The 16317-nt window shown below is 51.0% G+C and overlaps 3 protein-coding genes across 3 annotated transcripts; 2 read left to right on the top strand and 1 right to left on the bottom strand.

Annotated features, from left to right (window-relative positions):
- Positions 1-104: 104 nt before the first annotated feature.
- PV08_06487 (uncharacterized protein) lies at positions 105-1865 on the top strand (the record flags this gene model as incomplete). The annotated part of the gene is made up of 6 exons (XM_016380824.1): positions 105-176; positions 233-374; positions 433-815; positions 881-1491; positions 1548-1624; positions 1690-1865. The coding sequence occupies 6 exons, from the start codon at positions 105-107 to the stop codon at positions 1863-1865; spliced, it is 1461 nt and encodes a 486-aa protein (XP_016236651.1).
- A 578-nt stretch (positions 1866-2443) lies between these two features.
- Positions 2444-3523, top strand: PV08_06486 (uncharacterized protein; the record flags this gene model as incomplete). Its single annotated transcript, XM_016380823.1, has 1 exon — positions 2444-3523. One exon carries the CDS (start codon positions 2444-2446, stop codon positions 3521-3523), a length of 1080 nt encoding a protein of 359 aa, XP_016236650.1.
- A 212-nt stretch (positions 3524-3735) lies between these two features.
- PV08_06485 (uncharacterized protein) lies at positions 3736-6215 on the bottom strand (the record flags this gene model as incomplete). The annotated part of the gene is made up of 2 exons (XM_016380822.1): positions 3736-5912; positions 6086-6215. The coding sequence occupies 2 exons, from the start codon at positions 6213-6215 to the stop codon at positions 3736-3738; spliced, it is 2307 nt and encodes a 768-aa protein (XP_016236649.1).
- Positions 6216-16317: the final 10102 nt, after the last annotated feature.

The raw sequence follows: 16317 nt of genomic DNA, 5'->3' as shown, positions 1-16317 counted from the left end.
ATTGAATGGTAGTCGAGACTATATGTTACCAGAGAGTGTGTCCTCAGCAGGGACCGACACGGCTGAGATAGAGGGAGGGTATCAGCGCTCAACAGACACCCGCCATGTGGTTGAATCTCGACACCGATCATCAATACGTCCATGTGGCGTTCTTTCTGATTGCTGGGAGCGTTCTGGTAAGCAGGAACCCGTGAGGCAGGAGCATCAAAGGTCGGAACTGAAACCTTTGTAGCGATTGTTATACCGTGCTCAGAGAGGACCCCTTGCCCACCTTCCCGGGCCGGAGATCTCGAAATGGACTGGCGTTGTGATGAGCTATTACTGGCTCACCGGACGAGGTGTCTACTATGTTGCCTATCTGCACGACAAGTACGGTATGGACAGAAGCCGCGAGAGGTCGTCGAGAAGCCCGGCGATAACCAGAACTCACAGGACCCGTCGTACGCGTGACCCCGGACGAGGCTGACTTCGCGGATCTCTCGGCTCTAAAGGAGATTCATCGAGTCGGCGGCCGTTTCGCCAAGTCAGACTTCTATCGAAGACTGGTACCGCTCGGCCAGAACGTGTTCGCGCAGACCGATCCAAAACTGCACGCCAGCCGGAGACGTCTTCTGGCATCTCCCATCTCGGATTCCAGCTTGACAACTTTCGAGGACACCATCAATGGCAGAGTTCTTCTTGCGATCAACAGGGCAGCCGAAGAGATGCAGACAAGAGGAGCAGCCGACATGTTCAAATGGTGGCTTTTCATGGCGACCGATGTCATTGGAGAATTGAGCTTTGGCGAGTCTTTCCGGATGCTGGAGCACGGCGAGGTGAGGCTGCTCACTTGTCTACACGGTTCCCGCATCAAATGGTGGTATTCTAACAACGGCCGCAGAAGAATCAGTTCACCCGCGACCTCGAGCAATTGGCAGGTTTCCAGCCGTTCCGTACTACATTTCCGTCTCTGGTGAAGTTGGCCAGGTATCTTTCCCTGCCTTTTTTCGGTAAGATTGCCGCCGCCGGGCGCAGGATAGGGCAGTATGCCCAAGCCTCGATTGACCGCTACCACTCTCTGCTGCAGAGGACGGATGAAAAGGCGCCTCGAACATTGTTCACCAAGATATGGCTCGACAATGAGCTGTCTCCGGATGACATCCGAAACGAAGCTCAAGCATACATTGTGGCCGGCAGTGATACCACTGCTGTCACCCTCACGTATCTGGTCTACAGTGTCTGCAGAAATGAGTCGGTACGCAAGAAGTTGCTCGAAGAGCTAGCGTCCCTCCCGGAGGACTTCAGGGACAAGGATCTGAGGAACCTCAGCTACTTGGACCAAGTGATAACCGAGACACTGCGGCTGAATGCGCCCGTGGCAGTAAGTCTACCGCGCGCAGTGCCACCAGAGGGTGCCAGGCTCGCGGGGTACGATATTCCAGGCGGCGTCACTGTCTCGACTCAGGCATATACATTGCATCGTTTAAAGGACATCTTCGAAGATCCTCTCAGGTCGGAGCCCACAGTCCTGGTTGGCAGTCTGTCGAATGCTAAATTTGCTGTCTTAGGTTCAACCCCGACCGATGGGCCACACCCTCGAAAGAGATGAAGGAAGCGATGATGGCCTTTGGAGGTGGCGCACGAAGTAAGTAGAATATCGAGTGTCTCATAACCCTGCTACCACGAAAACTGACTGAGCTACGTTGGAAGTCTGCCTCGGTATTCATCTCGCACGGATGGAGCTTCGTCTTGCGACGGCTAGGTTCTTCACCAGATTCCCATCTGTCCAAATATCTCGGCAACATGGTATGGACGATGGGGATATGGAACAAGAGCATTACTTCCTGATGGCGCCGAAAGGCCACCGTCTGCTGGTGGAAGTATAAGTACTCTGAGAATCCCTGGAGTAGTTTTAGACGGAAGTCTAGGATGTCCATGCTACACCCTTGACGAGCCTATAATATATTGGATCTTGGAGCCCTGTATACTTAGAATCTTGACGGGATTTTCCAACCTCGTATTGAGATTTTTTTGTCCTCGAACTAGCGAAGAATAGCTTGCTCCATCTCACTCTCTCGTGTAGCCTTGCAGGTCGTCCCCAAGCCTAACCACAGCTTCATCTTCGTTTTAAGTCTCAATATTTTCTGCACAGCCACAGTTCAGCCTTTGGACCAATGCAGGGCTCATGCTCGGTTATGCAAGCCGTTTCAGCCAAGGTTGCTGCTCAGGCCGGTAAGCGCCGAACCTGACCAACATTCTCCTTCCTCGGCAAACACGTAAGACTGTTCACTCGATGCGTACAGCTTTGTCGTATGGTGATCTCGAGTCTCTTATCACGTCAGAATTGGTCCTCGCCCTCAACAGCTCCAGTCGAGCAGCGTCAAGAGCGGCCGGGCCCAAACGCGGTTCTGCCTAACCACAAAATGTCCCGAGCGGGAGATGGGGCATGTTCGAATGTATGAAAATGGCCACACCCAAGCGAACAACAGGCAAAATGGGCCATCCTGAGCCACTGGTGGTGCTTCCCTCTGCGACACACACGTTCAGCATCATTCTCCTCCACGGCCGCGGCAGCAATGGTCCACGCTTTGGCCTCGAGTTCCTCGAGTCAAGAACTTCTGGCGGCCAGACTCTCCAGGAGCTATTTCCTTCCGTCAAGTTCATCTTCCCCACGGCCAAGAAGCGCCGATCGACAGTTCTCAAGCGTGTCAAGATCAACCAATGGTTCGACAACTATTCTCTCGACGATCCGACGGAGAGGCAGGACCTACAATACGAGGGCTTGACGGAGACGACGCAATTTCTACACCAACTTATCGAGGAAGAAGGGACGACGTTGCAGGGAGGGGTGAACAACGTTATCGTGGGAGGACTGAGCCAGGGCGGTGCAATGGCGTTGATTGCGTCCCTGAGCTTCGCGGCAGAGGATCATCATGACTCCTCCTTCTCCAAGCAGGTCGAGGCGGCGTCCAAGGACGCAGCTACTGCCAGCACCACCAGCTCTTACAGGGGCTCGTCGCTGGGTGGATTTATTGGCATGAGCGGATGGCTTCCGTTTGCCCGTGACATAGTTTCCGCTGCTTTGCCGAACAACCCAGACGGGAATGATGACGAATACGACGACCACAGTGACCCTTTCGTCAGGACGTCCAGTGACAGCCACACTGTCCTGAGCGAGGAGACCCGAGCGCCACGGGGACCCGACGCGGAAGACTCCATCTCGAATCGACTGCTGCGCGCCGCAAACTTCGCCAGAGACCTGGTGGACCTTGAGCCGCTACAGGGAAGGGTAATGCAGGACGAGCAGAAAGTTGAAATGACTCCGAGAGAGGAACGACCAAATAGCATGCCTTACTTCTTGGGCCACGGCGTTCTCGACGAGAAAGTGTCGGTTCACCTGGGTACGCAGATCAGGGATGTGCTCCTACAGCTGGGCCGGGACGTCACATGGAAGCAGTATGATGATTTGGGCCACTGGTACAAGACGCCGGATGAGTTGGATAATATTGCGAACTTTCTACAAGAAAAGGTTGGTATGGTATGAAGAGCATGTGGTCAGGGGTGCCATAGAAGGCGTAATATGGTCACACTGGCATTTGGATCCCGTTGGAGAGGGGCCTACATTCCTGTCCTCTACGAACGTGGCAAACAAACACTTCTACAATTCGTCGCTTTGAACCTAGGAATTGAACAGGCTAGATCATCTTGAAACCCCAAGATGGCAATCGTAGGAGCAATCGAAGTCTTCTTCATCCCTTATGCCTTCTTCCCAACTGCCGATCCGGGTGGACGCTTGTACTTCCTCTTCTCTTTCCTACTCATCAGTCGTTTGTCCCGCGTGCCTTGACCACCTTCCCAGAAGCCACCAGCTGCTCTGCGTCGCCGCATCAAACTGTGTCCACAGACGGCGCAGTCTTCTGTCCTGAATCGCTGTTCACGACTGCACCATCCACAAACCATACGGTCTGCGTGCTCATTGACATGTGACTCGGCTGCATCGTGGCATCGATCGCATGGGTACACACGGTTGCAGCATCCGAAGCGAAACCAACGGTAGCTGTGCTTGTAATGCTGACAAGTGCCTTTTTCGGGCAATGGAGTGCCTGCAGATATACCGAGATTCTCCTTCTTCGCTTTACGCAGTGGTAGTGCGGCACTATGATTAGAAACCCGCAGAAACTTGACCTCAGGAATGGTGAAGCTCATCTTCGCATGACAAGACCTGCATACTTGAATTGGCTTGTCTCCGCGGACAGACACCATTCCAGGTGGCGCAGAGAATGTAGACGAACAGGACGAGCACGTCGGCTGGAACATGCTCGGTAGAAGATCGCTAATGGTGCAGCCTGCAACATCGATAGTGCCAGCACGAATGGTGTTGGCGTGCAACGGGCTTGGGATGAAGGATATCGTGAAAGGTGTCGTGCATTTCAAGCAGGTTTCGGTCCGAGTGCTGATTGTGGTGGACTGTGCTAGATCGCTTGCCTTCACGTTTTGGATGTCAAGTTGGGTTTTGCATCGAAGACATTTGACCGAGATTGACAAGGACACAATCGTTAATAGCTCGATATTGTATAGCTCCAAGCCTGGAAAGGATAAATGAACACCTTTATCCACGGGAGCAGATGAGACGGGTAGAGCAGCACCTCCTTCATCCACGTGCTCATTCTCTTCGTTGCTGTCCGACTCGGTGTATTCATCAGAATCATATGAGGTGTCTGAATCACTGTCTGAACCGGTATCGTTGTCCCATTCAGGTGGGCGCGAGATCATCTTCAGGTGTGGTCGATCGGGATCCACCATCTTTCCACCGGCTGCATTGTTTTCACTGGGATCAGATAAGATTGCCTCCTCTCGCTCCGCTTGAGAGTGTTCTTGCGATAGTGAAGGTGTGATGGAGGCTGGCTGCGACTTCACTAGGGGTTGCGAAGCCAAGGTTCGGATGTTCTGTGTCAAGTAATTGACATGAGCCATGAGAGTCATTTCAGAATGCTCTCGAACATAATTCTCAAATGCGAACTGAACAGTTTCGACTTCTGGGCCATTGACTCCTTTTAGCTGGATCGTGCAAGGCTCAAGATTGTACAGTTTTGGTACAGACAGAGAGACTTCTTTGAGTGGTTGGAGGTTGGCAGGGAGCTTTCCTGGTTTAGAAATCTGGATTGGAACGTTGTAGAGAGTCGAATCGGAATTCTTCGAAAAATGAGGTACGCGGCCCATGCGAGCCTCCAGCTGTCGAATATCAGATTGCCTCTTCGCTTGAGCATCGGTCTTTTGTTGTGAGGTCCAGGCAGGTACTGGGGCAGCGATCGGCAAAGCTTCAGAAGCTGGCAGAGGAGGAGTGGGTAATCTCGTTAAAGGCTCGGGGGCCTTCTTCTGAGCATTGGAAATGATCTTGATTGTTTGTGCCTTTTCCGAGGTCAAGAATTTTTCCAGGTTTCTGTCCAGATCATTCATCAACGATAGCAATGCCTTCTGAGGAGACTGTGAAGCGAGAGCGGCGAAGCCATTTTCCACATTAATCTGATATCCACGGGGCATCTCATCATTGATAACTCGCAAGGAAGGTTTGTCGCCACTCGGATATGACTTTGGGATCCTCAGTTTACATTGAAGATCACTCAAGTCAAATGGAAAATCGGGATCAGATGGTTTCAGTGCCAAGGAGAGAATAGTACAATCTTCTAACTCCTGTCTAATCGGTGAGAAACGCTTGACGAGTTGAGTGATTTGGAATTCTCGAGGGTCACGTCGTTGTAATTGTGATGTCGGCTTCTGTACAGGCACAGGCTTGTTGACACTCGGCTTCGGTCGAGGGGCCAAGTTTTGACTAGCCACAGACGATGGTGCGTTTAACGGATCTGACTTTGTAGTCGCTGTCTGGGCTTTAGGCTCGACATGTCGAAAGGGACATTGAGATCCTGCGCGGCAGCCTATCGAGCATGTGATTATCAGTACACAAAACACTAACAAGTGCAACGGTGGCAATATCAAGATGCCCAATGAAGTTCATGTCGGCTTGGGGAAAGGTTTGACGTCAGACCATATCTGCGAGACCTCCCGATAACATCAATCAAAACTCAATCTCGAGCACCGTGAAGCCTACCTTTCTGGGTGTTGTAGAAGCGACATACTCTGGACGGCTTCTGAGTCTGGCGAGACGTTTGCGGTTGTTGTGGCAATTGACTATCGGGCCTTTCGGCTCCGTCATGAGGGAGAGGAGCTTCCGAAGACATATCTCACAAACGGAGGCTGGAAGGGGAATCAATGAACGAGCTGCTGTTCAAGAGAGTGTACACGGGATTGGCAAGTTTACTCGACAGTGATTGAAGAGAGACGAAGAGAAAGAGAAAGACGCGGTTTACATCTACTCGTACGAGAACGAGTCTGTGGAAGGTGCGATGATGCTCTGGCGTAACTTCCCGTTGTGGCGAGACAAGGCTGTGTGAGTCAAGCCAAGGCTTGATGACTCATCGCAACGTGATCCGGGGTGTTCAGCCTCGTCGGCCTCGTTGGCCTCGTGCGGCTGGAGGTTGAGTTCTGTGCCTCCAAACAATTGGTACTGTACCTACCGACAATGTGTTGGGTGCAACAGACCACTTTGGCAGCCATAAGAAGTAGTGGGCTTTGCTCGGCTGTCGGAGAGTCAACCAGCAAACTCCAATACCATCATATCCATATCTAGGCCCAGAGCAGAGATCTACCACCCATTCCCTTGAGCAAAGTGTTGACCATGAACCGCATCAATCTCCAACGGCCGCAAATACTTGGCCGAGCGCCTCACCTACCACATTAACCTCGTCAGAAGGAGGGCGGTCAGTGTCTGGCATACCGGAAGATTAAAAGACACGTTGCAGGCCACACGAACAAAGTGAAAGAAGCCTCATCCATCATTGTATCAACCTGCTGCCGACACATCCCTTGTCCCTCCACTGTCGTGAGGGAATCCAAGAACTCTTGCGGCTGATGGTCGCATTTACCCGGTGCTTGGTGACCCGGTGCGCGCTTTCTCCCTCCATGCCAACTCGTTTCGTCCGCACTCGAAGCTCCTCGCCGAGCCAAGAAAGCCGAACGATGTTCATCTGGGCCATCCAAAAGGGTAAACGGCCGGCCCTTGTCCGACCTTGAAAGCCATCACGCGATACTTTTGGGATCGAGATGAAAGACAGTCCGTCAGGCCCCGTGTATTTGCAAATCAGCCTAAAGCGAAGACAAAATACCTACAGTACTCTTCGATAGCGCCCGTAAAATCAAGTTGATATCTCTCGGCAAGCGAACAGGCGAATTACACAAAGCAGCCACAGAGCGTCAAATCACCAGCTGCTACTACAGCTGTAGCCATGACAATTTTGTCGTCAAGTGACTACACTCCGTCAGTGATGAGTTGTCAATCACAGGGTCACAAGAAGGGGGGCCGATCAGGCTCCCATACTTCCAACTTAGACGCCGAAGGGGGGCGGAGTACGGAGTACCGAGGGGCTGGTGACCACGCAAGTAAGTACCGGGCATCGAATCGAATGGGTTCAGCAACAAACAACGATGTTACACCTTGTGCGAGTTCCAAGTAGCGATTCGTTGCCGGCCTCGTCTAGCGAGAATCCCCCGACGGCTACCGAATAGTTTTGCGGCATTGTCTTCTTTTTGTGGCAAAACGAGGCGAAGGCGATAAAGCGAAATATTGATCAAGTGACAGAAATCTCCTGGCGCCTGCGCCGATCATTTGAACTTTCTTTTCCGTTCCCCGAGTGCTAGCTAATGCAGATGCGTGCTCCAAAAAAACGCCTCGGTTATCATCAGCCGCTAAGGGGTCAAGACTTAGCTGAAGTCACTGGCGAGCGGAGTATTGAACTCTACGAGGATGGACAGTGCAGACAATAATGAAGTCCTCTGGTTACGGCGATACATTCGGAATAATTTACGCAACACAAATTAAATTAGTCTTTGTCAACGCTCGAGGAACAAAAAGTATGGCGGGATTGAGTTGGATGTCCCATGAGCGGTTCCGGTACTCATATTCGCAGCGCGCCAGCCCGCCCGTGCACGTCCATAACGAGGGTTCTCGTATGTACCCCAGAACTCAAACTTATGGCCATGAGTCTAAGTTGCTACTCCGTACGGGTTACTCCAGAGAGATGATCATCTCGTAAACCCACAGGTGACATCACCTAGATCCAAGGAGCCGTTCTAGGAGGGTCGAGGCAAAATCCTTCAAAAACTAAAATCCCAATAATGGTCCCGTGTTCAATCTGTTAACGAACACGACATATATTTCTTTCTTGTTTTTCACTCTCGCTACTCCGTACTGGTGGTATATGCGCCGATCTCTAGCTAATAAGGATCCGAATACGGTAGCCGGTGGTATCACTGGCTGGTCCCCCAAACCAAGAAAGGCGTGTTACGGAGGACAATACGGAATATTGATGTCGCCATTACACTGTCCAAACCATTGATACATACGAAGCCCAGAAAGCTTTGAAAGAATCAACCACTTGGGAAACAAGCCCAGTGAAATCTTCCCGTGAATAGCCACGCCAGGCACACACTCGAGGTAACTAGAAAAAGAAAGCCATACGAGGACATCACAAGGGGCGTGGATAGGTTGATTGATTGATTGATTGATTGCGCGGGACGCGATCACACCACTGACTGGGCCCATTGCTTTTGTGTACACTTTTGTACAACACACCGACGGCCTGTCACACCCACCCAATGTACCACGCCGAGGGTCACTATCACACAAGGTACAGCAGGGAGGTACTTTCAGGCTTTGCAGCACGGTGTCTGGGCCCCCATGTCCCGATCTTATCATCAACGATCAAAGTCACAAGCCAACCTCTCCTCTCCCCCCAATCCCCCTTTACCCTGTGACTAACGGCATCAGAATCCTTATCAAGTACCTTCCTTGATACCCCGTAGTGACGACCGCAACCCTGTCATCCCACGTGGAACGTCCACCAACTATTCATTAGTGCCACGACGCCAATTTCCCATGCATTCTGCGGACACACCACACTAACTACTACAATACATGGTACGTGGTTCCAAGGTACACCCACTCCCACTCGGCACACGAGTCAATCCCATCGCACTCGGATCTCAGGATTTTAAGAAACGTGGACAGAGATAGCCTTCCAGGTTCCGCGCACTCCGGGCTCGAGGCCCTGGACCCCGATGCGCCGCCAGAGATGGTGCGGGAGTGCCCACCCGGCCTACAGGTAAAACGGTACGAGAACCTCAGTCCACGGTACAGTTTTACAACGACCGAGATAAAAAAAAAGACAACCAGGAAGTACAGGATGTACTTGGAATGCAACCTTTTGATATCGCTTCCTTCCCTGCTCCGTACTCCGTACTCGCACCGCGCACTCAGACTCCCCTTCTCGATGACCTACATGCATGATTTTCATGCATGTAAGCCTCTGCCGAGGCGGGAACGAAGGGAGGGAGGGAGCGTTCCGCCGAAAGGGCGGGTCATCCTTTTTCCTTCACGGATGCTGTACATACATACGAGTTACTCACATCAAAGTAGTCGCCTGATCATTTTCCCAACCCCCCCTTCCTCCCTCCTCCCTCCGGATGATTCGTTGAATTGGTGATAGGGTAGGGTATACGGAGTACCGTGGATCATTGATGCCGCACGTCTTTTTTGGTCGTCGATCCTGGTTCCCACACCTCCCCTCAAACAAAAACTTCCTTTACTGTAAATGTACAAATTGACACAAGCTCTGCATAATCATCGTTCCAACGCACGCATGACCAACCGGACTTCCCTGTCCCGTAATCTTCGTATATGCATGGCTTTCACGCCCCCTCCCCCCTTTGATCCACATCGTACGGCATGGACAAATGACTTCCAAGCGTGAAACGAATATCAAATACGACATGCATAATGATGATTCATGAAACAACCTCCCCCCCCCCTCTCCGGAGTATAGGTGTGTAAACTGTGCATGGGGATATACCATGAGAGTGCTCCGTGAGGGCAAAGTACACATGCGCATTTGCACAACAACAAGATCGGCGAGTGACTTTGAACGTCGGGGCACAAGGAAACAGACTCCTGCCGTGGTCCCAACTGGCTTCTAGACCTTGTAGCCCCCAAGGAGTAGAGGACTCATCGGGAGTGAATCATCTGACGCTTGCAATGTAACTAACTACTCGTACCATCTATCTGCCGTTATTTTTACCTTTGGTTTGCCCAACCAGATTTGTGATCATGTCGCGAGAGGCTCGACTTCCAGTCTGTCTGAGCGGGCACATACACGGCGTAATATGATATTTACACACCACACATGCCATTCTCGGCAGAGAGCCGATTATGCTAACTTGGATTTATTATTAGGCGACACCTCGGCCACCTCCGTATCGCCCCCCAGGGTTCATATGAACGTGGCTAAAATTGCGTTGGGACGAGTCGTTGGAGTGTTGACTCCTGTCTTGCCATGACCGTCTGTTTACGAGACCACGGCTCCCAGCGGATTTGAGTACTGGTACATCTGACCTCACCGTCGGGGACAAGCCCTCAATCCGGCGCGGAACCAACACTCCCACTGAACATCACTCTACTCGAGATCAAACCCTTACTACAGACAATCGTACCGTTGGCAATCACTCCCACCTTCCACATTTGATCAAGAATCAGGAGGACCCCGGATGCCGTGTTCCCTCGGAGCGCAACCTCCAAAGTACAGTAGAGTGCAATCTCGCTCACCCCAGCCACCCACCCAACTGGACATTGTACGTGCGTTACAGTGTGCCTTTGGGAAATTTTGTTCCTGCCCAACGTATCCATTTCGTGTCCCGCATTCCTCTAGGAAGGTCGCATCGTTCTCCACGTGCGGTTTACGGGTACAGAATGGACCACGGTCGTGTCCCGAGACCATAGTGCCGGTTGGCGAGGTTCTGAAATTGGCAAGAAGACAATAACTCGCGAAAGATTTCAAACCGTCATTTGAAGCTCAATATTCAGCAGAAGTGTTGTGCATGGGTGCGCGGAGCTCGTTCGATAGCTCCGCAGTAACCACGGCTAAATGAAAGCGACAAAAACTTGGGAACTAGGCAGAAAAGAGTTTCCGCAGTTTTGCATCGTTGACCATGTGGTGTACAATACCCCAAAGCAGCATGGTGAGCCCTGCATCGTAACAGCGGTGTGCTCTCGTGTGAAACCCCCTGTTGTGTGTCGCGAGTGGACTTACGAATCACCGAAGCTCGGCACCAATGCAATTGATCCTGGTCGTGTTGTAGTCCGTGTTGCCGAAGCCGTTCAAGAAATATCACACTCTTTTCTCTCTAATTCCGAGTCTCGGGGCAGGTGTACAAAGATGCTTCGGGAGGTCGCCAAAATGAAGAGGATACTGACATAACTGCACAGCCTCGCGTCGCGGAGAAGGCACATGGCGCGTGAGGCGCATATGTGGCCACTGTTTCAAGTTCGGTTTGGTGCTCCACAAAGACGTTGGTGGCGTCTGTAAGGATCTGCTCATGTATCATCGAAAGGTTCAATTGATGGGTCTACTCCGTTGAACTTTGGAAGGGATAATGACAATGTCACCGAGGCAGAGGCAGAGGCAGAAACTCACCATATCCGGTGACGTACTTTTCTCCCCAGAGGATGAATTCACGGGTCGAGAAGGAGGAGAATGTGGTGGTCATCAAGGGGCCTGGAAACGTGAGAAGGTCGTACTTTCTGATCCAGTATACGAGCCCGTACGAGTAGATGCCCCCCAGACACCTCCCCCCCCCCCCCGCAAACCAGAAAGTGCGTCTTGCGGAGTAAGGGAACCTCTTACGGCTGGTACTCCGTACTCACACGGTCCAAGTCTACTCCTTAACGCCGCCTGATCCTTTGCGCCTTTCCTGAGGTTGCCCCACAAAGTCGGGAAGTGGAAAATGCCCGCAATCAAGATTCGAGAGACCGAGGCGGTGGCTCTCAAACCGCGCTGGAGTGGTTCACGCGTGCTTGTGACACTTCGGTAACAGTAGATCACAAGTGCTATATATGTAACACCGTCTAGAGCTCAGATCATCGGTGAAATACGTCAGGAAGAGCACATCGCTGGTGAAGGATTGCGGGTTGCAGGCATTGGACCCTCGACGGCGGGCCTCACAATAAGCTTCTCAACGAGGAACCTTGCGTGCTCGTTGCCGGTCTGCCAGAAATATTACCCGTGTGTAGGGAGGACCGTAAGCATTAGCTCGTATACAGACAGAGTAGACGTAGTCTCAACCCGAGATTAGTAGATTTAATGACACTGGAAAAGCGAAACCTCCTTTCCCCCGGAAGCAAAAGTTCCTCCACAAAGTCCGCGTCGTAAAGCGTTACGAGCTTTGTTCCAGTTGTACGAGTACTACCACCCGGATTTCTTGGGGTTAATGAGGCCTATTTTTGGGACGTTATTAGACCAGCGACTGGGGATGACTAACTAGAGGTATCCCTTTGCACCCATAATTGTGACGTCGACCAGGTTCCATGTTTTGGGCCCCGTTGGGCCGCAATGTCTGAGGTGTAATTGTCAGTAGAAGGTTTACCAAATCTGCGCCGAGGAATTCGAATCACCGAGGCAGAGGATTAACGAAATGTGCTACCCCTTGCGAGATACCCGGGTGGTGTACCTGGGTGACTTTTCCAATCACAATCAAGGGTGTGTGCAGCGTCAGAATTTTGTTCCGGGCTCGTGGATAGCGGCTAAGGTCGCAAATGCAAACTCGTCAATGAATGGGGTTAATGACGAAAGTGCCAAAGTCCCGGCCTGCAAATCTTCGTCTTTTCCGTGGCCAGTCGGACCTCTACACAACAATTCTTGTGTATCCGCATGACCGTCAAAATTTCGGCGTCAAGGTAAAAAGCGTTTGAGGACGGTCAGGTACAGAGTGCGGAGTGCGTGATGCACGTCGGGATGGTATAGGCCGAAAGGGATCAGGATGCTGATCGCCACATCATATTCCATATCCTCGGACTCCGAGTAACAAGGGGGAACAGTCCCCTCGGCCATGGTAATTGCCACTGTTGGTTGCTGACACTGTACTGTACAAGGACCCCAGTTGTCTTTTGAACGCAATCCTTGACTGCTCACGCGGTCTAGAGGGGAGTGAGGCTGCGTTGCGGAGCGTCGAGTTAGTTGGACAGAATGATCATCAGGAGGACTTGCCCATCTCGAGGCCTGGACTTGCCCACTCGCTGCAGGGACCGGGACTTGTTTGGAAAGGAATCGCTGTCATATGAGCGTCAAGAAGACAAGTCAATAGCCGCCAGGTAAGACGGGAGTATGTGTGGATCGGATCAGCGGGCTAGACAAGTCTGGCCAGTCCTTCATGTGAAAGAGACTCGAATTTCTTTTTTCACTTGACCAGCAACTCCAGTTACCGTACGCGTCAGGATCGGACGAGGCGTGTTTTGGATTTGGAGCCGACAAATGCCCATGCTTGGTACTCCGTATTGTATAGTGTATTCCACTTGTGGCTTGGGTGGATTTTGGATGGTGGCTGTGACTGCTGTGGGCTATTGCATTGATGGGACTTGGATTTTACTCAGCCTCGCCACACACAACATACACACACGTTGTACGGACACAACCAGGTTATCTTTGTCGACTTCAGCTTTCGGGGTATGATTGTCTTCTCGGGTACTTGCCTAGTGGGTAGTTACACTTCCCACTGATGTTCAGCTGCACCGCCTCTTGTCAACATATATCAAATGACTTGTAACACCGTAGAAACACTGTATTTGTATCCTACCTGACACACACAGCCTAGGGCCAGGACTCCATCACGACGTCCCGAACACTGCTGGTGAACGTGAATCTCCTACACTTCCCGAATGCTCCATCATGAATCCACGTTCTAGAACACAAGAGACGGCAATGTACTCGTCTTTCTAGGTAGCCAACTAGTTAGTGTCAGGTCGCAAGTCACATTATCATCCTTCCGAATCCACAGTTCCAGTACTTGTACTAACCAGAATTATCCATCCTGACTAGGTATGACAGGCTGGGCTCTGCACGATATTGTGACAAGCTAGTTACGTAGAGTCGTATAGTCAGTCGTAAGGGTAGCACTCCAGAGACAAGGAACCGATGAGATCTACAAGAGACCTAGCTGCTACTAGGTACCAAGTAATTTTACTTTTTCTTAATCGTGCCACACTTCGCCTTTGCAGTTCGTTTTTGACCTGCTGGCTGACTTGTGGTGACTCTAGAAAAACGTTTGTGACTGTCTCCAGGTACCTGGTAGGTAGCTAGGGATCATCTTTGCTTACCTCGATGGCTAGTATGCATACCATGCCTGTATGTATGTCCTCATTGCGCCCGCACAACTATGCCTGTACGATCATGCATAGCTAAGGTACCACAGGTAGGGAGGTAGGTACAGTACCTTATATCATAGGGGTACAACACATCCGCTGCTAGTCCGCATAGGGAAGGTAAAGTGCAATATTAAAGTTCACATATGGCAAAGACAACCACAACACGAATAACTGCTGCAGTCATTGCAGTATGGATCTCAAACCATGAGGTCTCTCCCTTGACGGGAATACCTCGTACGTGCGAGCGCAGGCAGTGCCGATAACAGGATAGCATGGTGGACAACTGTCCGGCTGCTCCGCAAAAATTTATTGGCTAACCGTGTTTCCAATGTCACGGGCACAAGGGGTGAACAGTAACTAGAAACATATTTGCAAACATTCCTTTGAACATTCCTTTGAACATTCCAGTAAACATCTCCGGTGGTGCTACGGTGACTTCCGGGCGTTTCGTCGGCAATGGCGCATACCGTTCATTCACAACGAAGCTTCTTAAACAACTCGGTCTGCACATCATGGTCTCGATCTGCTACTATAACAATCAAAGGAAAGCGATTATTCGTTGAGATACCACGTCACCTTGTGCTCTTTGTCCCATCATTAGGCTGCGCGAACATCCCACATCATGACCAAAGGTCAACATGATGCGAGACGCCAGTCTCCGCGAAAGCAAAACAGCCACCGAGGACGACTCTCACCAGCAAGAAATGACAAACTACATGTTACGGCATCTTCCTTCCTAGGACCTTATCAGGGCCTCTCTGTCCATTGGGTTTCTTTCTTGTTTTTTTTTTTTTTTTTTTTTTTTTTTGAAATCTCCGCACTCCGATCGCTACAGGCCCCCTCGATACACACAGTGCCACCACAGTACTAGGTAACTGCGCCGTAAGCAGCTCGGAGTCTACGTTACCTACGATACCGACCTGTGTCTTGCCTACGAAGCTGATGTGGTTCTCTCACACACCATTTTGCACAAGAGAGCGAGTTACGTCCGAAACCGTACCCCTTGGGCGTTGCTTGCTCAAATACCGTACGTAACCTAACTATTTACAGGGCTTACCGGGTAAAGGTACCGACTAGGTACTCACCAGGTAGGTAGGTAGGTAGGTAGGTAGGTAGGTAGGTAGGTAGGTACCTGCAATACACACAATACTAACTAGTTACTGTACCTAGGTAGGTCACAAGGTTACCGGGTAGGTACAGTAGGTACAGACAGTAAGTACAGTAGTTAGTTAGTACCGATAGCTCGTCGGATACTCGCGGCTCATGTTTCGACAAAAAGACTCAAAAAACAAAAACAAAGAGAAACCTCCCTCTTTACCTTTATTACCCCATTACCTAGCCTGGAACCCTGAGATACCTACAGTACCTACCTACCTACTACGATAAGTTTGGTGCCTTGAATTTGTGACCTCTCTGATCAACTAGTAAGCGAGTGTGGTGTGGTGTGGTGTGGTGGTACCGATAACCGACCCAACACGCCCCATCACACCCCAAAGTCACTACTACTACTACCTAGTGACTACTACACAAAACGAGAAACAACGTGGTATGTCTCTGATGGGATGAATTACAATTCTCGGTACGTGGTAATACTATTCATACACATTCAAGGCATTAAAATAATGCAGGCAGCTGAGCTTAGCCTAGCTTTGGCCTATCTTCAACACACCCCTTAGGCAGGGTCACTCGACCCCAACAAGATCAAAAGACATGTCGTGATATATAGTAGTAGTAGTACATTGGGGCGGCCTTGTTCAACATCATACGATGCAAACGTAATCCGTCTGGTCCCTGCGGATTGCTCCATTGCCAAGACCCAAAAAAAACACCAGGTGACCCTCGCTGTGCATGGAATGGATCCAAATACATCTTCCTCTTTCTCAGCCTCTCCGAGGAACAACGCCCTCTCAATTTAAGAACGCAGTCTTGCCCAAGTAGAACCGGGGATGGGGCAGGTATAGCCTCACCATCCACTTCTTTCCCTTTTTTCCGAGTTTAACCAGATTGTCGTCCGTTGAATACCTGGATTGTAGGCA

This window comes from Exophiala spinifera, assembly GCF_000836115.1.
Source record: "Exophiala spinifera strain CBS 89968 unplaced genomic scaffold supercont1.4, whole genome shotgun sequence".
NCBI classification, from domain to species: Eukaryota; Fungi; Ascomycota; class Eurotiomycetes; order Chaetothyriales; family Herpotrichiellaceae; genus Exophiala; species Exophiala spinifera.
The sequence above is the reverse complement of the archived record's forward strand: the minus strand, read 5'-3'. Positions and strand labels throughout refer to the sequence as shown.